Genomic DNA, 23142 nt, shown 5'->3' with positions numbered 1-23142 from the left:
CGTCTCTCTGGCTAGACGGGTACTGTGCTAAATATTATACTGGCGTATGTGATAAAACCGCAAATCTCGGTGGCGATGGCGGTTTACGATTGGTAGGTACGCTATTCCAAGTCTATTTTTATGTGGGAGTAAACATGTAGTATCGAAAGCTACGCTAGAGGGACTGTGTTCTGTCGCGATATCTGCGGTGGCGTATGTGACGAAGTGGCGACACTGAACTTATAGCCGAGCGTGATGCGACTACACCGACTATTTCTGGACTGGTAGTACCGTGCGAAATGTTTAGTCAGACAGAGAACTTTATCGAAGTGAGCAGTCTGGTCTGAATGCGGGCGACCTTCCGCAGTGCGTCCTTAAAACCAAAATGGCCGGCGAAAGCTCACCGCGGAAGTTATTCTCGTTCCCGCTCGATCTTGTGGAAAATGTGAAAATAATTTTGATTAAACTGCGCATTCTTACCGTTTACGTGTTTGCACGCCGCTTCCTTGTCCGTACTCCACTGCGGCGATTCAGGTTTGGGCGGCGCCCTGCGAAATAATGGCTCAAGTTTAGAAAACTAGTTTTTTAATCAAATCTATATTTATACTGACACGGATCAAGGCATTAAAAGTTGGGATATTCATTAATGATTCGCGAAAAAGTCATTGCTCGGCAATGACGTAAAGGTTCAAGACCGGTTAAGCGGCTATACCTACACCTACTTATCGTCATCGAGTCAAATTAAACTTGATTCATCATGAACTTGAACCGAATGATGACAAACACATTGTAATTACCTTTATGAACCCAAAGTAAAAGGCTACCTTAGCGTGATGAGGCAAAGCTTTTGTTGCAGTTCTGGTGACGAGGTTTCCCGCCAAGCACCGGTGCCAACTGAGTCACAACATGTCAGCGTGTGTTTAACGAGTCTCATGCTCTCATATCCTGTTTAGGTTCCAGGACCGCCGCCGCCGTGATTTAGACTGACGGCGCAAAGTTACCTATTCTCGGAAACAATGCGATGCGATTGCGATCACACGTTCTCGGAATCGTAGGCTGACTGACCACTACGTGAAACTACTATTGCACAAACATTACAAATTGTGATATGAGAGGCTTGACTGAGCTGGCACATGTTGCCGGTGATTTTTCTTTATCTCAAAATTATAAAACGAGTTGCCTAATTGCTCTGATTGATTTTTACAGCGCAAAGAATAATATAGCAGAATTCGGCTCCTTTTGTATTTTCTAAGATTAAGGTTTATAGAGGTATTAATCATCATCCTAAAGGTGCCTATAGCAGTCCACTGCCAAAGCACGTTACTGGACGCGATCTATAGCTTTCCGAGGTAGACGTATTACCAATAACCATATGAGTACCGTTCATGCTACCATAATAATATGAGTTCTTTTCAACCTTATTCACAACAAGCTGTTCCCGCGAGCTTCGGCTTAAAAAGTTTTCCTGTGGGAATTCCGCGATAAAAAGTAACCTATGTGTTAATCCAGGGTGTCTGTAAACTCCATATCAAATTTCATTAAAATCGGTTCAGCCGTTCACTAACAAACTTTCGTCTTTATAATATTAGTAGCATATACTCACTGCCTCGCTTGCCGCGAGCATCGCCTCAGCTCCGCGGCGAACACGCTGAACTCCCCAAAGGTGAGCGTGAGCGACTTACGCCGCGTGCACTGCCGCGCGCACACCAGCATCTCGAACACTGCCGCAAACAAAACACGCAAGATATAGTAAAGTGTGTAAAAAGACGGTGAAAAGCACACATGTTTAAGATGGTAGGGGAACTCATTCAAAGCCATTGGGCTCATACCAGGCGGAGCTAATATTTATGACGAAAAACGAAGTTTCGGAGCCACGCGCGCGCGAGCCACGATTCTATCTCGTTGCATAAAACGTACCGATTGCACGACAGCTCTCGGTCCTTCGTTTTTCATCAGTATAGAGTACCTAACCCTCCAGGACCACTAACCTCTACTCTACTACGTTTCAGTCGACGTTAGATGCAAACGGATATTTTCCTGCAAGGACTAGAGTGAACTAGAGTGGTCGGCTAGACGTAGCTAACTTATAAACAGTAATATCTGTAGCACTTGCTCGTGCGCCTTACTATTTAAAAACATACATTTTCTATGTGATAAAGCGTCTTGCGTCACGATGACCTCATCAATTACTAAATCACTGTGCAGCTCGGCTGGATAATTGCGTAGGTAAATGAAACGAAAGTCACCAACAATTATTAAGCACTCGTTGAAACTCAGTTGTTGAATGGAATTGACGCTAAGTGGCCACAAGTAGAAGGCGTTTTAAATAAAACGTTACGTGGGCGTTCACTCATATGCGAGTACAACAACAAAGGGTTATAATATGAAGACGGGGTACGTGCGAGACGAAACTGCATAAAACAAATTCCTGATGCATGAACACATCGCGGCCTCTGATCTGCTCCAACGTCCGCATTTCAGTTTGATGCGATGATTTAATAACACGTTGCTGCAATACTAACAATGGAACCCTAATTGATGACCAAACAATGCAACTATGACACGGGTAATAGAGACTAGTTATTCCACCTTATTAAAACATTATAAGGGAACGACACGCATGATAAAGCGCCAATTATAAAAACTCACGACTCGATCATAATTATAGCTAATATCAATAAATAATATCAAGTTTACAGAAAAACAATAAGATAATCGCATTAGTAACGCAGTACGAACAGGAGATGAAGTAAACGAAGCAAGTTCTGAAGTCAAACTTGCTATTGGTCATCGGTGAGCAATAGGGGTGAGATCACTTACACCTGTTGTTGTATTAACTCAGATATCGATCGCTACTCAAGCGATAACAGAAAAATAATAACTCATCCCTATGTCTTACACGAGGCTTTATACATAGGCTGTATGATAAATAAAATAATGAACAAATCAAATTGATATATTATGTACTACTAAATGTTATTAATGTGTTATTGATGGCGTATAATTCTCAGTATACCCCATCAAATTATTTTTTCATCATGCTTCGTAAGATGACTTTTATATGCATAGCTTAGTTATTATATTGCGGATTTGTGGACGTGTTGCTCTACACTACAATGTAACAAATGCACTTATTATCAAAAGCGGCGCGCGCGCAATCGCTGCTGAATGAATAAAAACCATAAACAGTGGAGCATTGATTGTTAGTGGCAATTAATTAGGTGAACCATGTCCGAGTTTATAGCTATTGCTAGATTTATGGGCTGCAAACAAAGTGTGGGGGCGGGCGAGGCAGTAAATATTGTGTGACGCGTGCGCCTCGCCTACGATCCGCACTTTGAGATTGCCGCTGGGCGTCCCATGATCCCCTCAAAACTGCACAATAACAATAACTGCACTACAAATAGAATGTAATGCCCAGAATTAATACAGCGGCACGTTCACAGGTCCTCTAGCTTTATCTTCTCTTTACATCTTAAGTGGACTACCGTTATCTCGGATATCTCCTTGAAATATTGTCCTAGTATTGCAACTATAATTTACCTAATTGATAGTTTGTTTATGGCTCTAGCAAATTCATTATTTTATTATTCCAGGGTAATATCAAGAACTTGAACAATAAACGGGTATTTAATGATCATGCAATGGACTTTAAGCTATTCGCACCACGTCGTGTCACTGGCCATAAACGATAAATTAACCTTTTTTATTTGCATATAAAAATGATCTCATAAACATTTAACGCTATACTTAGCATGAGCCGCATGTAGTGATTACGAGCACTTAGTTGCTGATAGATCGTCTGTAGATAAACAACTAAATGCAATAATTAAATGACGTGTTTATCAAGATTGTGATATTGGAAATTAAGTCAGAACGAGACAAAGAAGGGCGTGTGCAGCCAACAGCAAGTAGGCTATAGAGGTGAATGTCAAAGAGTTCCTTATTAACAATATGAAATAAAATGTTTAAACACAACGTTCGCTTCAAAAGCAATTTTAGGGATTGAACGCCTACTCTACATATAGGGAAGTCTGGCGTTGGAATAATAAAATGTTGTGTCTTGTCTTAGGCAGGTACTTCAACTACTCCAGATCACATTATCTCCTTAATAAAAACAGACACCTTTTGTGAATAACTATTGGTTTACTCTTAGATCAGTGTGGTTATTCAGTATATCATGACGTACTTCTAATATAAACATAGTGAGTGCATCATCAGCCAATAGGTAAGTAATCCGTGCTTTCAAAGCCAATCAATAAGATCACCTTTAGGCGCCTTTAGGTGTTACGACTTTGAAGACGGTCCACACTTAATTCACAAATTTAAATATGCTAAACAATCCAAATGGAGGAGTCACGAGGCTATTGTCGAAGCAAAGTGTACGGTCAGGTGCCGAGAAACCTGACCCCCCGCTCTTAGTAACAATGCTTCTGAGGGGGTCAAGTTTCTGTGCCCCTTACTGAGTCCTTAGTGAGTACGTACCTTGAGTCTTAGTGGGATATAGTTCTATGTCGTTGAAGAGGCTCTGGACGCGGTCGGCCGGCGCGGGCTGGTCGGGGCGGCCCACGCGGCTGCCCCACGCGCTCGCCACCTCCCTGCAACAAACAAACGTTTTGTTAACACGACTTGTTCAGTAGAACTTGATGTAGTACAGGAATTATGTGTTGTGGATAGGGAAGATAGTGTGGAGTGAATGAGGATAGGATGACATGACGCACAAAGTCGATCCTAAATAAGGAAAAGGCTAGGAAGAAGAAGAAGGATAGGGAAGAGAGTACAAGACATTCACATTGGTTTAGGCCAATCATGTAGCATTATAAAAAACATAATAGATAATATACAAGAAGAGTTTTTCAGTTCTTTATAGCTTCAGAAGACCCACTTCAAAAGATATTTCTTTATATCATAATCATCATTCATCGTTATTGCCTGAAGTACCTACTTTCAGGTGAGGAAAATAAGATCAAAGCCAACAATATCAGTCAGCCGATAACTAATCAAGATTGCTCAAGACGAAACGAGGCCATGGCCCTTAATCCTAGTTGTTGACGTCACAGTGTACCTACGTAGTAAAAGAGAATTCAAAAAATCGTGAGAGCTCGGAAATTATAAACAGAGGAACACCTGTAGCGCAAATAGTTGTAAGTGTAAACACAGCGGACGCAGCGCTGCGTCAGTGGCAGCTATGCGCAGACGTGGTTCCGGCCAGCCCAGACTAAATATACGGGGAATGTGGCGACACCAGGGCGTCGGGTTACCTGCACCACACCTGCCCACTCGCCGCCGGGGTTCCCACGAGAAACATCAATGGACACATTCATGATGACGACGAAACTACGGTAGACGCCAACGATACGACAATGTGTAAACGATCGCATAATTTCATTAAAACATTACGACACGTTTGCGAGACTGTTACTACTCAGTATTCCCATTGAAATGCCAATCAATATTTCCCATTACTAACATCCGTAAAGCTTACGGTTATCTCTTGCGTAACTTACTCATTGAATTGGTTTGGCGAGGAAAACTTGTCACACTGGCAAAATAAGTTGTAGAGACATCCTCTGACGATAGTCAAACAAGAAAAGTAAACTAATAATGCGAATAACTTCATCACTTCCACGATTATTAGGTAAGATAACTGTTTACAGATTGTGCAAAATGGTAACTGAATGAACGGAAAACACGATAAAATAACTAGCCAATGGATGTCTTTGTATGTACCTAATTATAGTGTGTAGGTTGTTTTGTTATTGGATAAAGTATGACGTGATCGACAGGAGACAGGTCTCGGTCTTGACCTGTCTGATAACATCGAGGCACCAGTTTTCAACGATAAAACATTAGCTACAAGAGTTTTCACAAAAATGTTCTTGTGAATGTTGAAGTTCGCAACACGCATTGTATATTATTTAAAATCTAGCAGTCTTTATGTTATCCGCCAACATTTGTTATTTGTCTACATTAAAAATGTCAATGTCTATTTCCATTGCAATATACAGTTTGTTTATTTTGGTACTTGTCGTTTGGCGCACGCTGGCAACTCAAGGCCCCTGTAGCGGGCCGCTCGCTTCCCGCGTTTGATCGTCGCACTCGTAACTAGCAAATTAATGAGTCACTGATGAAAATACTGCGTATTATATTCGGGCTATGGCGTAGTAATGGCTCTCCGGGACATAATAGGAACGAGAACCTTGAGTACATGGGATGAATTTGTGGCCGAGTATTAGATGAAGCTAAAGTATAAGTGGCATCTGTGTCGAGGGTCTCGTCATAGATTAGCATTTCAATGGATCTCAATAAGCTGTGTCGAAAGATTTGCTACTGGAGAGTATGTGACATAGTTTAACGTCCTTAACTTTCATAAAGTAATACATTAACAGCTTTACTTTCAAGTGAGTAATACCTAGTTTTTATTAAGCATAACATACCACTAATGAATTCCCACAGTACAGACATAAAGCTTAATTAATCCTTTGTTTAATTATTATGATTCATTAATTTTATAACTTTTCTAGTAAAATACATAGTAAAAAATGTTCTTAGAAAATTCTAAAAATGCAATAAATTTTAATAGCAATAATGTCAAGACCATGGCAACCACAACAGTTTCTGAAACAAACATTAAACCCAATCCAATGAATCACAATAAAAACCAGATTTTGTAAATAAAACTACAGATAACAGTCCGTGATTTTAGGAAACTTGTAGGTATCTACGTCTTTAGTTTCGCATTTGTGCTGCTTATATTATGTGATGTGATGTTTTTTTTTTTTTTTTTTTTTAAATCTTTATTTATTAAAGAGACTTAGGTCACTTACAATAAACTGTGACCATGTCAGATGTGATGTTAATTACAGGCTACGAGCACACAGGGATAGGGACATAGTATCCTGACATCATAATAAATTAAATTCAAAACAGAAAACACTGTTGCGGGGATTAAACATTGTTGAGGTGGAAATACAAATTAGACTAGTTTTAATTTCCGGAAAGCATAATATCCGGTCATTACAAAAACCTACATTTTTGGAAACGAGTCAACATAATCACTCTTTCTGGCAATAATTCAAGACACAGCGATTCACCAGCTCATTGACACCTGTATACGTAGAAGTGGAAGTGTCTTTCAGCACTATTCTCTCACAGAAATCAATATCAACTTTATAGCTAGAGACGAAAGTACGAGCCTCCACGTATCAACTTAATACAAGCGACGCAACCTCGGCAGCCAACAAGAGATACTAATTTGCTGGCTATATAATCCAGTTCCAACGGTGACAAACCCTAGTATATGTCACCGGAAAATACTAGAGTAAAGAAAAGATCTACTACTTAATAAATTGCCTGAAATGTTGTAATCCCGCATCAAATTTAACAGTAGAAAGCCACAATTATTACAGCGCTCATTAAAAATTAAAGGTGAGGTATTATAAGTAACCGTAAAAATTTAGAACATTCATTTCAATCCGGGTAATAAAAACTTAAATGCAAGAGGTCGTCTATCATTGAGCATTGGGACCCCTGAATTCCGAACATAACGGTACTTTTGTCAAGCTATTGAAAGATCGGATATAACATCGATAGTAGGATTAACTTATGTGCGACCCAGCCAGCAGCGGTCGTCTGTAAAAATACACCATGACATCATGGTGTGTGAGCGAGAGGAACACGGCGTAGCGCCGTCCTCCTCGCACCCATGGCGGTTATAAATACACAAAGTGCATTTACTCCTTTCGTGATACGTTCGATTTGGTAGTTTGGCGTAATCTCAACTAGAAGTTTTCTGCTATAATGTGGCAAGTTACTTGGCGACCCTCCTTGCGGGGTGAATGAAGTGGCGGGGGCGAGGTAGCACGACATGCTACACACGTAGAAAAGTGTGCCCGGATTAATCTCGCGATAGCTTGTAACTATTTCTGACGTAAGTAAAATTTTATTCTATGAGTGTTCCCGTAAATGTCATATTTAGCTTAAAATTTATAGTTTGACAGCATTAAAATTTGGATGTTTACCTTCAGAATATCTACCAATTTGAATTTATTTATGTAAAAGTGTTTTATTTTATAAATCAATTTCCATGTCACTTTCATGTTCACTCTCTGTTTGAACTTGTTCATCGTCGTCGTCGTCGTCATCTTCATCATCGTTTTCATTAACTTCAATTATAAATCTAAGACAAAAACCAAAAAACATTATACCTACTTTGAAGTATAATGTACTAGAGTACGCCAGTCATATTAGTTCAGTGTACACCTATAATATTTTATGTTTAATTTACATTAAATTATAAATAAACAATAACATACCTGTCCAATACATCGTCAAATACTCTATCAGATTTATAATATTCGTCTTAATTTTTTATGACATGGTCGTCACAATTTCTCCACTTTTCAGGCGAATAATTAGAGAAAAGCAACTCTAAGTCTTTTATCTCTTTATCTAAGTTAGAGTCAATCGACGTTCTTGCGAGCTCGCCTTTCACGTACCGCCACACAAGTTCAATAGGATTTAATTCCAGGTGGTATGGGGGTAGGCGAAGCACGACATGACCATTTTCTTTCAAAATTTAATCAATTTTGTAATTTTTCTCTGTGTTTTGCTCATTAATTACTTTCATTAAATCACATAAATTTTGGTTGCTTTCCTAGTTACAAGAACTGACAACTGACGCACTGTCATATGGACTCTTCGTCTTTGTTGTTTACTTTTTCGTATCTGACTGCGCATGCGCAGTACCAACCTTTAGCCGCGTAGCATGACTGATCCGGTACGCTGTTCTACAAGAAGCCCCTATATTGAGACATTATACGATTTGTTGTTTTTAACGTTATTTTGTTGACGAATTATAGATACCTAATAATAATATAATGATAATATTAAAAAGGCCTCAACACTCATCCTAAGACTAATGGTCTCAGGATCAATGATCTCATGTGGGTCGCACTCAAATTATGACAGACTATATAAGACATGTGGCCGCCTCGGCTGCGCGGCCGAGACTGCCGTAACAATGACATGCAGTGCACGCGTTGCCCTTTACCGCGACCCCTCCCGCTACCCGCTGTCGTCTTGGGTACCTCGTCCCCTCCGCGTCTTTCACCCCGCAAGGAGGGTCGCCAAGCAACTTGCCAATCTATAGTTTTACTGTATCACGCTAGAAGCTGATTGGAAGGTGTTTTAACTAAAATTATATTGAATATTTTTAGTGCACCTTTGTTGGCTTAAATGATTTAGGTACCTTAGTAATTAATTGTTTGCTAAATATATTTAACGTAGGTATGAAAATATTGAAATACCCATAATGCGAAATCTTATAATGACTGTGATTTACATAGTTACTTGAAACATGCTCATTTGCATGATACGTGGGCAGGTAGCATAATTATGTCGAATTTTTACTTAGTATTTGAATAAAGGGCATGAGTGCGTAATTTAAATTTTAAATCGAAGGTAGGTTGTAGGTACCTCTACTTAATTTCTTAATTTAGTTTCCAAATTTGGGATAAAACATTAGCTTTAAACCGTCGATGGAATTCAACGTTACGGCTGGATAACGGAGTAAATGTACGATAATAATGAGGCTACAACGAACATGAAAGCTTCACAGCAGTGACTAAGCTTTTGTACCTGACGTCATGTGGAGTTGTTGACCCGACGTACTGGCTGTATGGCCTCTGTACTGACACTTTGAATTTGAATGACAGGAGATCTTTTATGGTCAACTAATATCGGATAATTTATTTCGCACATTTACAAAATATGATGGGTAGACCAGGCAGGCAGTAGGCAGCTGGTAGTGGCTGTAGGGAGGTCGAGGATAAAGTGATGTTTTGTTGAGGTGCTCCTTGACAGATGGATACTCAAGTACAGGAAAGATTCTAGCTACGTTCTTTCGAGCATGATGACCAGCTACAAAGGTACTCATTTAAATAAGATAAATGGTAAAAGAGCAAACAATTGGCGTGTCGACATAATTAGCAATATCACCTCAAGCTGTCGACTGTGACCCGCGCGGGTAAACAAGGCTGATGATGTCACCCGCGGACCCAACCTCTACTTCCTAATTCAATGTGAGTTGTGCCGCTCGGCCGACGCACAATGTATGGTTTCTGAAGCGATACATTTTACTGACGACGGATTACGATTGCTTTTATTAATAAAAGCTTAAGGAATAGCTATAAATATCATATAGCGTAGAGCTTTTATAAAGCTTCGGTGGCATAAAGTTGTACCCATCAAAGTAATGGTACCGTGACTAACGGTAACCTTAGATAAGATAGCAATCAGCGACTATCGGTAATTCAATACAGCTTTTTGCTACGAAGACAGCACACAGCTTTGTTGCGGCTTTCAATAACATGAACCGATCGTAAAGTTCAACGCCTGAACTTCAGAGTGGTAAAGGTCAGTTCCATCAATAGATGGAAAGGTTATTTTCAGTCTGCCGTTTATACTTTATACTATCGTAGCTAATTCGTTACACAGAAAAGCTATGTATGTATGATTAATAAAACATAGTTTTTTGCATCACATAATGAACTCACCTGGCCAATGTTCCTTTGAGTTTGACGACGCCATTCGGCTTGGTAGACATATCGACGTCGATGATATCATAGTGAACGGCGGTGAGGGGCTCCGGCGCTGCGGGGGCGGGCGGCGGCGGCTGCTGCGGCGGCTCGCACGCCACGCGCTGCAGGCGGCAGGCCAGCGGCGCGCGCTTGCCCTGCACGCGCGGGTACGTGTGGTGGCGCGCCGGGCCCGCGCTCGCGCCCTCGCTCCTCCTCTGCTTGGGCAGCGTGCGCGTCCACAGCGCGCTCGCCGCGTTCTTCAGGTGCGCCCGGAATCGGCCCCCGCCGCCCGGGCTGCCCAGCACTGCGCTCTCCATGGCTACTAGCCTGCTGGTCACGCACTCACTGTATACTTGGCAACATGTCTCGCTGGACACTGCTAATTAAATATCACCGTTCTGTCCGACTCATATCACCAGTCTATTTATTTATAGTTTTTTTAATCACTGTGAGGTCATCTGTATAATTTAATTTGTTTCACCGTTCACTTGCAGTTTTTTAGTTGGTTTGCTCCTATCATGGTAAGCTGATTGATTTCTGCTCAAGGAATTCGGCTATTAAGATACGAGTAGATAAGGGTAATAAAACATAAGTAATACAACTTTTGTTTTATTACAAGTTGGATAAAGCGCAATATTCACTGTTCTATTACGAAAACCTGACCCATTTAACATTCCTATAGAATTTTGCTAACTACGTGAGATAATAGAGTGATAATCTGTGATAAGTAGATAATGATTTGATAACTACTAGCTACTACTCCGAGGGTGTATGACCTTTCAGAGATTGAGAGCATATGGACGAATAATAAATGGCTGCTGTAAGCTCGGACGTAAAACTAAAGAATTGCTAAGTAAATAAATCAGTTTGACGGATGATATCATTAGTGCCGCTCCGGAGCGGGCGGGAGCGGGCCGCTGCAGCTCGCAGCTCACTTTGTGTGGGCACAACTATTTAAATGGGATATACATGAACACTTAGCGCAATGTTTGCATTTTACACCTCTGCACGGTAAGGCAAACAACCTTGTGGATATTTTCTCTAACCAACTATAGCAACCGCTCGAAATGGTCTTATATTGACCGCTTCAAACCGTTTAACTTTGAACATTGTTGGGTATATCGATGTAGGTTTGTTGATGAGAATTGTTTTGTTTGTTTGCCGCGGGTGGTGTATGGTGCAGGGTAGCGGAAGGCTCGCGGGCGGGCGCGGGGCGGGCGGCGGCGCGCGGGGGCGGTGGGCGCGCTGACATCACCGGCGGAGCCAGCCACTCTTACATCATCAGCGACCGCCTGAGAACCGCCGCTCGCCTCACGAATCAACGGTTCTCATATCGAAAATTAATAACCGACTGTACTACACATCTATGTATCTACCTCGGAATAAACTCCAATAGGAATAAACTCCAATCGTGTACACTTGGTTCTTCCATAAACAAACATAATATAATAATATGCTATCATCACATTTATCGAGTTAAAAGGTGAAAGATCGATTGCTAGGTAACCTTCTAATTAAAATCAGAATAATTTCATTTGAATGAAAGGGAGTCATGTGCCGTATAGTCTTTTCAAATAATGTACACACTTACTCATTGTACCAATAAGTATCTACATAAGGTATCACGTTTATAAAAATAGGTGGCTTGTATTTTCAGATGTTACATTAATTTACTTTCAGTGTAACTATTAACGTTGCCCCTATAATGGACATTTAAACTGTCCGCACACGCGCATTACATCTATAGATATATTATTATTCCGAAATGATGTCACCGTCTATTCACATCAAAGTCACAAAAACTAATGATGAGTGTCGCATGTTATGTCGTGATGTGTGTTTGGGAAACATGGAGCGATCTCTGCTCATTGAAACAATAAGTTTTTTGTAAAAAAACAGAAATCAGTCGCAAAAAGTAAATTAGCAAACACATTTTGTCATCTTCTGATATAGAGCATTATAATTTAGTAACGAAGGATCAAGGTTCTATTCGCCCACACCGCCTTTTTAACAGAATTTTAATTAACTGCCATCTTGTTAATAATTATGTATGGGTTAAATTGATCTTTCTAATCAAACCTTTACCGAAAAGGTAAAATACCATTTAATTTAACTATTAAAATGATGACTCAGTATATTTGAGTTTTTTGGTTAGTAAATTTAAATAAAAATATCTGTACATCCTGTATCACCCATATGATTTGTTAATGAGTAATAACTTCAAATAGTTGAACATATTACTTATCGAACTGACGAAGCGAAGATGACACAGAAAACATCTTGTTACACGCATATCCTGGTATGAGTAGGATGAAGAAAACCGAAAAACGAGCCTCTATTTAGGTGCCTACTACGTCACAAACTGACAATGCTAATAATGTGTGAGTGACATGTGATGATAGTGTCGGTCAGAACTTGGAACGCACAACAGTATTCCATAATTCTCACGGCAATGATGTCAAATTGGTTTATCAATCTCAGCGGACGGATGTTGAGCTGGAGCCCGTGGGCGGTTGCCCCAGCCATTCGGTTCACGAGACGCGATGCTATATACATACACAACCACTGTACATAGGTCTAAAATATCATAATGAACCCATTACACAGAATGCGCCATTCATTAAAACGACTGCTACTTGTCTACAATGGAAAATTGCAAGTTGCGCAATACTAGTTTACTAAAGTCATAGGATAACAGGTTTTGTCCGCGGCGTGATCTGGACGCGGAACTCAGATCTGAGAACAAGATTCAGAGCCGACACTCCTCATCTAGCTCAGTACTGCTTCGAGGTACATTCACAATGGACGACCGCCCGAGGTCGGCTGAGGCAGATCGTTCATGGGCCATTGTGTCCTCGTTGATATGCTGCTCCAAGACATTCTTCGTATAATAGCATCTAACGAGACTACAATGCTGATATCACAAAGGAACCTCTTTGGACAGACGTATTAAAGATTAAAGTACCTGGCTGTAGAGCAAAAGATGAAAATTTATGAGCAAATTCCAATGGCAGGATGATCTTAATGTCCATTTGAAACGTAACACCCCGGGTGGGTCTAGTGATAAACTTGTTTCTAAGAACGAGATGGTGATGATTTCGTTGTACGGAATCCGGAAATCTCGAGTCAGACCTCTTTCGGGCAATAGGTATTAGGTAGATGATTCATTGGGCAACAACAGCTACGCAGCTAATTCTAATCAACGAGTATCTATATTTTGGCAATATTGTATTTCCCAATATCATGTATTTTAAAAAATAAAATCTTACTAGTCACTTATAATGTAGATATCGAAAAAACCCTAATGTAGAGTTTTTGTATCTCTAAGTGTAAGTATACATAGATCGTATCTTTCTTTATCTATCAATATCAATATTTATCAATATTGTATAATATCGCTCCAATATCTTCATTATAATTAGTATGAGTCGAAATCGAAGGATTCATTGTTACCTACTAAATTTACCTATTATTTATTAATTTGTACGTTAAAAAAGGCTAATACATCATCAAAAATGCACGGTAAGAGTTCCTCACTTAATAGCGTCTTCGTTAAATATTGGACCTACATTATACACGCTTCATTGAAGTACTATTGTACCGTAGGCTTATAATTATTGCGCTCTTTTTAGGTATTTCCATAAATTAATGTAAAAGGAGCATTGTCGAGTGTCCATCCATCCAAACGAACATCCGTCTATTTTCCCAGTAACGAGGTTCACACTGTAGCAGTTGTTCTCATGGGGCTATTCTGGGAACAAAATGTAGGGAGACGGAAACATAGATCTACTGGATTGTGGTCATAACACCTCTTATAGAATTCGGGTCAATATAAATTATTATTATACCATATGGTTTGTAGAATGTAGATAACTAACTCTATCTCTTAACTTATACCGGTGGTCCCCTAAAAGCTAATAGGTACTGTATTTGTCCGATCAAAGTCGAATTAGGTAATTTTAAATATCACATTTTGTTTTTAAGACATAAATTGTGCAGTCCACAAATCATGAAAAATCTCCTGTTGTTGGTGATTTGATAAGATGATAAAGACGTAACTAACTACTACATAATTACAACATAACATGTTGCGTGCCTATTATATATGTATATTTATAGTACAAGTTGTTACCTTACCATTATATTTAATTAAATCAATTACATTTTGCTCGATAGATAAGTAAACCGCGACACTGATTGCATTGTATATCTACCAACCACTATCGCTTGTACTAATTTACTTAATGAATTATTTATAAGTACAATTACAAATAGTTTGGAATCATGTATGCCTTATGTTGGTCATGAAAATAATAATAATAATATAATTTGTTCCAGTAACAAAACAAGAGAATCAAACAATAAATACAACAATAAGTTATTTGCTTCTTCAAGGCCCGCCCAGTAAATCTGACATAAGTAGAAGAATTTGCTAATTTAGAAATAGTGTTTCAGGCAATACCTATACTACTTAACCTATAAGAAAATCTACTGATAATTTTCCAAGTAAACAAAGCAGAGCAAATAAGTATTTGACAGGGCTGAACCGAATAGACTATTAAGAATACAGTGTGACTTGCGCTTTATCCACCTCCTTATTCACTACAAACCGGCGGCCGCTTCCGTCGATTACAGCACGATGTTGATTTCACACAGACACTAGAGTTTCGGGAGTTTTTTTATTTATTTTTGTAACTAACGTACGTGTAATGCGTAGACATATGGCGCGCACGAAGCGAGTGGAGGCACTGAGGCGCTGATCGCGCAGCACTACTGCCGACCGCTTGATACCGTACGATAGCAAGCGGTCGACCCTCCCCCTCCTACCACGGCATCTAAAACAACACCTCTACAAGGCACATTCTGACAGCAACTCTCCATTCCTCCATACAAAACAGTTAAACGAAACGACATTCTCAAATCGCTTGAGGTAACGTGGTATGGGGCAGTAGTGTTTGTTCGCAACGCAAACCATTGTTGGTTTGACGCTGATAACAAGCTCAGTACACCTCCATCCGTACATAGAGTAAACATGAACACGATAAGTAAACAAACTAGCGAATAAGGTTACTATAGAAAACTACTGCCCTAACGGCAACACAACTGTCATTTTTAACGATCGTAATTTCAGTAACGACGTTGTTACTCTATTTATTGCATAAGTACATCATTGGTGTTCATAATTAAAAGTGGTTTCCATCCATAAGAAAGCACCAATTGCATATTATTAATAAATCAAATAAAAAAGGGAATGTAAATTTGTAAATCAATGAAGAAAATATAAGACTTCTGAAGGCACAAGATGAAATAAATATAGAACTGTCCACAGGCCCAGCGATATAAAAATATTTTGAGAGTATCATGCAACGCCATTAGAGCTTATGTTATTCTAATACATATAACATTTTGTTTATCTAATTAAGTACCTACATACATTGTTAAATGTTCGCCGGTGCATAATAAAACATTACCGAGATAGTCTAAACTATCCAAGCAATGCTTACCAGCATTAACAACAACATATCAGTTACTTAATCATCTTCCTATTACAACGAATGTAATCACAGTAATTCACAGAAGTTTGTCATAGTACATATTTATCATTGCTCTGGTTGGATTTTCCCTGATGTTAATGGAAACACGTGTAGTAGTCGTAGTAGAAGTAGTGATAATAATTGTTCCGAGTTCTAGTCAGGATTTTAAGTTTTAAGCTATTTCTACTTATTGATCATATTGAAGAGGGATTATCTGTAGTCCTATTTCTTTTTTTGCTACTAGTATCTTATACTCATTTTAAAGCCAACACAATGTGCTCAACACAGGTTTGCAGAAACTCCCTTATCACGGAAATTAATTAAGCATTCTCAAATCAGATTTTTACTTTGCATGAATGTTGGAATTGTACTTATAAACTATAGATTTGTTTTGATATTGTTAAAATTGAGAAACATGCTTGAGTTTTGCCACTTATGTGCATAGAAAACGCCTCAAACTCAACAGCTTAGTTAAGGTACCCAAAGTCAAGGAAAGACGGTATAGGAAACCACTGTTTCGAAAATAATGTTGTTATGGCATCTAAAATATCCGAAATTCAAGAGATAATCCTACCTTGTCGCCAGGCAGATTAGCCGCCATGGGGCAGGAGGGACAGAAGACTAGACATCAGACAACAAAATATTTTAAAATGAATAAGAGACTCATTAGTTTAGTTTTTAGTCCGGCTGCGCCACGATACGAGTCTACAAGCTACGACTGCAGATAAATGTAAAATGACATTCCTAATTGGATCGGAGGGGCAGAGGTGGACAAAAACAATGGAATGGAAAGGAGTTACTAATTCACTGGCTATTTGAATTGGTTTATGCACATTTATGCACACATTATATTCTATCACATTTTGTACTGTTTTGATCTATTCATTATAAGATAAGTAAACATCATGAGTTTTTGGGTTACCAAGGTTTAGTTTAAATTTTCTTTCACATGCTTAAATTACATTTAAGGAATATCAAATATAACAAAGTGTATAAAAACATTTACAAGTAAAAAAACTTTCAGCTTCTATCAACATCTACGATCTAATATAGATTGATCAATTTTCATAAAATAAATTTACATATCGGACCACCTCCGAAGCTTAACCTAACGTACAATATTTTTTTAAACAATATACTTGATTGAGTAACAAATATGATTGTTGAACAATGAACATACAAAACAGAAAAAACCTCGTCCTTTTATGGATGTTGGTTTAAAATAGATCTATTTTAAATAGTCTACATTTTAGAAACAGTGTACATGTCAAAGTATGTACACTTAAATGTGACGTGGGTATCAGATTCTGAATGAAATAGAATTGGATAAACAAGATGATTCAGACACAGTGTACTCTATCTTACCATAACATCATATCAACACAACAGTGAATGGACATTATCTCAGAAAACTGTAAACAAGGTAAAAACTCATTACACATAGAAAACACCCCAGCGTGAAACAGTGGAAGATTAAAATACAAATAAGCAGATAAGAAATCCCACTCGTAAATGGGGGCAAAACTTCGCGTGAGGCATCAAGATGTAGCTGCGAGGGGTATCGGCAAATAATGACCAAAATAAAGTTGATCGCGGAGAGCACGCCACGATATGTTGGCGAGGCGTGTCGCGCTCGATGCCATCATCGCTGCGGAGGATCGTGACGTCATCGGGCCTTTTTCCAAACGCTGCCGCCAGACGAAAATAGCCCCCGCCCCCCGCCACCGGCCCCTTGCACCGGCCGCGCCGTCACCGACCGATTTAGAGCCAGAAGCTCTGCAGCGATCCTCCGCGACGACCAGATGTGCTGGCGTCAGACCAATGCACTGCTTCGCACTACCTGCCAGTGTCACGTCAATGCCAAGTTGCCAATCCAACGTGATATCAAGATCATTGTTAGCATTTTGAACGCTCGCTCATGTTTTCTTTTACTTACTGTATGAATTATTGTTAATAAGTTTAATCAAAATTCTATATAGGTGACCGACATCAACATGCATAGCTCCCGAAATCTGTACCAGGAAATTTTGACTGAAGCTTTCTTCCTCTATTGTCATCATCTTCTTACCTGGCTCGTACCGCAATATAACTGAAGCTGAAAAGCTTTAGTAAAATTTAGACCTTTTCATAGATACTTAACACATCAGAATTTAGTAATGATATATACTTCACTCCGCAGAGAACCTATTATAAAAGAGTGTTACTATCCGACACTCTTTATGTCGGACAACACGCCAATAAATTGTTAAACTTATTTACTCTGGGGATTTGCTAGATCAGCTCATGTAATATTTATTCTAGACTTTCTCTTTAGCTTGGTAAAACCAAAATATGATAGTTACCTAGTTCATAAAAAACGATGTTTAATATAAAATCTTCAGACCTTGAACGACGAAATTGATATGAAAAGTCCTACAAGGTTGCTTCCTGCTTTACGCATTATCTTCCATTTTCTATCAAATATTGATGATGATATTTAGATATTTACAGGTTAGAGCTTAATACTTCTTAAAGTTTATCCGCATTTACTTTATTTTTCAGAAATTTATTGACGGTGAAAAAAAATAGTTATGTTTGTTGTTAGTAATTAGAACGCCCGGCCTTTATATTTTAAACATTGAAAAATCCTTTGAAATACATATTTATAAATTCATTGCGGTATATACATTAATGCTTTTTACCTTCAGCAAAGCGATAAGATAATAAATAATTATGCGCATTTCTTTAGCTCCTCATGAGATTGAAGACGCCATCAATTTATAGTAGGAAAGTAATGCCAATATTTAGACTACTTTATTACATAAACATATCGGTCATTCATGGGTGTAACGAGCGAGACATGCGATTCTCAGAAACTTACTCGCTTTTCCAGGAACCTCTACTACAGTGGCACACATGCGCAGTTTTATTGTAGTGCAAACATCTAGAGGTGTGAGTGTCGTGATAATACAGCGAGCACACATACACCCACGGCCCTGATAACACAAGCGTGACGAGACGTATCGGTGGTCTGCTCTCATTACTATAGTTGTAATGCGTGGCCGTCTCCGCTTACAGCCAATCAAACAATTTGCACTAGGTACTGGAGCCATTGTGATGTTGGCCAACAACAACATGGATAATGGAACGAGCTAGTTTCAGCGTGCCAAAATTCCAAAGAGGAACACCTTGATAGGTACATCTTTATCATCGCATTCGCTTATAAATCACGGGCTTCATCATTGAAACGGCAATTCACATCATCGTACACAAATACGTTCCTAATAAAGTAATAACGTTGTCCAGAGCACCAAGTTGATAAGATGAGAGTGCCAATAATTTATTATTTCCTGGACTGCCAATGACGGCGGACGGTCAATCGCAAATAGAATGATCGGGGTCATAGAGGAGATGGCAGCGGTCAATAGTGATGGCTTGACTTGACATAGACCCGAGGCAATGAATTTCAATTAAATCATCTCTGCACGAGTCACTCGAGCCTCTCGAGTATCGATTACTGATGCAATTGTTTACTTTAGTAATATTATCCAGCTGGGACCAAGGAGGCTAAAATGCCCACGCTTTCGTGTACTACAAGCGCTTATGCCTGATCATCATGAAAAAAATCTGAAGTATTTGCCATTGTAAATTTGCTTGACTAGATTAAATTTATAATGATGTTTGATTAAAGCGTTCTACTTTTATCTTGTTCAAGCCTAGTTTCAGGCCTGTATAGATTTTATTATTCGAACTTGCAGAAAACGTTAAAGGCGATGATCTGGCAATGTCGGTTATCTAATCTGTTCCCTAAAAAAATACCGCGAAACGATCGGTTTGTTCTGAACACCTATTTCAGAATTATTCCTCTCTTACTATTAAATTACACGCGGTCGTAGTTACGATTTCAAATTGCGATTCGATTTTCAAAAAAATATATAAGTAGAAAGAACAAGTACCTACAATACAAGTCAGTTAGTCAAGGAGGCGGGACCGGATAGGATAATAATTATACAATTTAAAATTTTCCTCAAAATTTGATGTTGTTGATGATGAGAAGAAGACGACGATCACGATATAATTATGTCTTCAGTACTGAGTATAAATAAAAAAAACCCTTCCACAGCCTCACCATCGCGGCTATTTATTAAATCATATAAGCTATTCCTTATAAAAAATAAGGTATAAAATCTACGTATTACAGTTAAGTACACTTACGGCAATAATTTTAAAACAAAACAACCCCCACACCCTTAAAACCCACAAAACCACTTACTTGGCCAGATCTGCAGCATCGCAGGTGTCGGCGCCGGCCCGTCGCTGCGCAGGCGCGTCCACCATGCCTCCGCATGACCGCGCGGCGCATCACTAGCCACCACCACCTCACGCCACACTACACATCACTACCACCACGGTACCTGCGCACTCTCGTCACTTGATACCCGGATCAAGTGTCTGTCACTAGACGCAGTGATACTGCACTTGCTATTTGATATTGCAGCGATTGTTTTGTTGTAGGTAACTATAGGTGGATGTCGAGGTTGCATCTGGAACAAAGACAGAAGGACCCACTTATTACGGGAAAAATAAAAAATCCGAAAAATGCCAATGAAATATAAATTTTAACTACATGTCAGTAAACCTATATTTATGTAACATTTTTTGACATGTGTGTGTCTTTTAAGTAACAGTAGGCATAAGTGGATTTAATTAATAAGTAGGCGTTTCAGGTCATCTCAGTATTCTGTGGGATACTTTTTGATTTTGCCTCATAGAAACCCTTTGTAGCAACCATTTTTATTTATTTATTAAAAGTGAAATGAAACATTTATTTAAATATTTTTTCGTTTTAAAATTAGACAAAAATTCTATTATATATTTTTACTGTAAATACCAAGATAAGATCTGTGTCTTAAGTTTAATAAAAGAGTTAATTTTATGTTCTAAGATACCGTGTTATAATATAAACTACAACTTTTTGCTACCGTCATGAGTTAACTTAAGACCTGAGATGATGGCATACTTTGTTCAATAGGCTCTTTCAAATAAATATGTGGGGACATCTCACACACGGCCATCCATCCCCAAGCTAGGCAGAACCGGTGTTATGGTTGTCGGACAGCTGATATATCTACACAAATACTAAATATAAATATCAACACCCAAGACCCAAAAGTACAAATATCTGTCTTTAAACAAATATCTGCCCCAGCCGGGAATCGAACCCGGGACCTTCGGCACAGCAGTCAGGGCCACTAACCACTACGCCATTCGACCATTATAATGCATTCCTGTGAATTCTCAAGTAAACTCTTGTTTATGGTAGGTACTGAACTACCTTATCTACAACCAGGAAAAGTTAACTTAAGACAACTCCACTGGAATTCATTATCATGCTGAACCTACTTGTTTGTATACTTCTACTTCATAGATATTGTCATTTTCAGGGATATAAAATTATGATACTTTATTTTTTACTTTGGATTTACATAAAAAAGATATTTATTTATTACATAAATGATATTAATAAATAGATTTCCCTGCTTGCTTTGAATTCCATTGGGAAATGTTTAAAGGGGTATAATACAAGGTAGGCTAGCATAAGTAGATAAAAGTAGAACTCAGACCCTGCAGCATGGCATCCTTATCAATGTATATATTTATACATAAAGTCACTATATATTATCATGATTTGGAGTAAATGTGGTGATGTGATTAGTGGGATATACATTAAACAATTAATCTAAATTGCTAAATACTCCATTCAAACAGGTCTGGATAATGTAGCACTATAGTCAATTAGGTATCTTTAATAATTTTTAAGTATATTCAACTATGATAAGCAAATATTGTAGGTTGAATCCTAGTTGAAGTTGTAAAAACATACTTTAAGTTTTTAAATGATATAAATAGTAGAAATTATGTACCTACTTAAGTACCTACCTACATATTAAACAAAGGCAGGCCTGTCTTGTTCACTGATAAATTGTTACTTTAACATGAACCTTATGACAAGTTTAATGTACTTATAGGTACATTATTTGTTTATTAAATGGTTTCTTAGGGGATTTTTTATATGAGATGTAAAAATAGATATTACGATACTTTAGTATTCATTTAATTATTTGCATTCGATCACAGCAAGCTATCCTAAGCTTGGTGATGTCCAGATAAGTTGAAATCATATTATCTGGCGTTTCTAGCATTTTATATAATTATTGAGTGAAGAAATGTAAACTACGGCCGCAGCAAAACGATCGATATTAAGTATGAGATCATCGATACATACAGGCCATACAGCAAATGTAATAAATATAAATATGACTCACCCATTTAAATACTCAGAGAAGAACGTGTAGGTTATCATTATATCAATAAAGTGATGACCGTCGCGAACGTCGCACACACTACAACATAAACTTTGAATGATTACACTTCAAGTATTTAACATTTTAGAACAATTAGATTAATTCGATTAACTAGAAAAATAATAGAAAATTAGAAACAATCTCAGACTTTGACAACTGTTTACAGAGAATTTTGCCAATCCAGTCCAATCCCGAAAATCCATTTTCAATCCTAGGGATTCATTCAAAGAGTGAAAGAGAAAAATATATTTTTATTGCGGTTTCGTCAAAGAAACTCAAAGAGCGAGGCCGCGGGCCGTTATTATTCTGAGGGTTCGGTACTACTTTCCCAGGTTCAAAGGCGTAATTTTTGTATCTATTTTGAGACTACTAATGCCAGCTAGAGTATTTTATTATAAACTTTTTACGATACGTTTGTGTGAACTTGTAGTGTGGTAATATGTCACTCATTGAATATGGATTAACTTTATAAATAGTTAACATAAACGCAAGAAAATTCTAAATTAATGTTAAAAGTTATAAAAAGAAATATTGAGGTTCATTAAATTAAGTGAAATCAATCATTTGTTTTAATTACCTAACGTTTGTTCAAAGTCATATCGTTATTCTATTGTCAAATGTGCGTTCATGTAGCTAATATCAAATAATGACAAATATCATCTGTTTCTTTCTAACATCTGTTGTTTTGTATAGTCTATCCTGTTG

General features: G+C 38.4%; 1 protein-coding gene across 6 annotated transcripts in view; it reads right to left on the bottom strand.

Annotated features, from left to right (window-relative positions):
- LOC105391236 overlaps positions 1-20481 on the bottom strand; it is a 34939-nt gene extending 14458 nt beyond the window's left edge. Inside the window, exons 1-5 of one of the 6 annotated variants that reach the window (XM_038108334.2) lie at positions 15151-15338; positions 10536-11113; positions 4465-4577; positions 1583-1700; positions 460-527 (exon numbers count right to left, since the gene is read on the bottom strand). In XM_038108334.2, the coding sequence (XP_037964262.2) occupies positions 460-527; positions 1583-1700; positions 4465-4577; positions 10536-10876 (640 nt within the window). In that variant the 5' untranslated portion in view covers positions 10877-11113; positions 15151-15338. Of the gene's footprint in view, positions 1-459; positions 528-1582; positions 1701-4464; positions 4578-5486; positions 5641-10535; positions 11114-15150; positions 15339-20345 lie in introns of those variants that run through there. The other 5 variants (XM_038108335.2, XM_038108332.2, XM_038108331.2 and 2 more) reach the window with 5 other exon arrangements.
- Between the last annotated feature and the right edge of the window lie 2661 nt (positions 20482-23142).

The sequence above is a fragment of the Plutella xylostella genome, chromosome 15, assembly GCF_932276165.1.
Source record: "Plutella xylostella chromosome 15, ilPluXylo3.1, whole genome shotgun sequence".
NCBI lineage: Eukaryota > Metazoa > Arthropoda > Insecta > Lepidoptera > Plutellidae > Plutella > Plutella xylostella.
The sequence above is the reverse complement of the archived record's forward strand: the minus strand, read 5'-3'. Positions and strand labels throughout refer to the sequence as shown.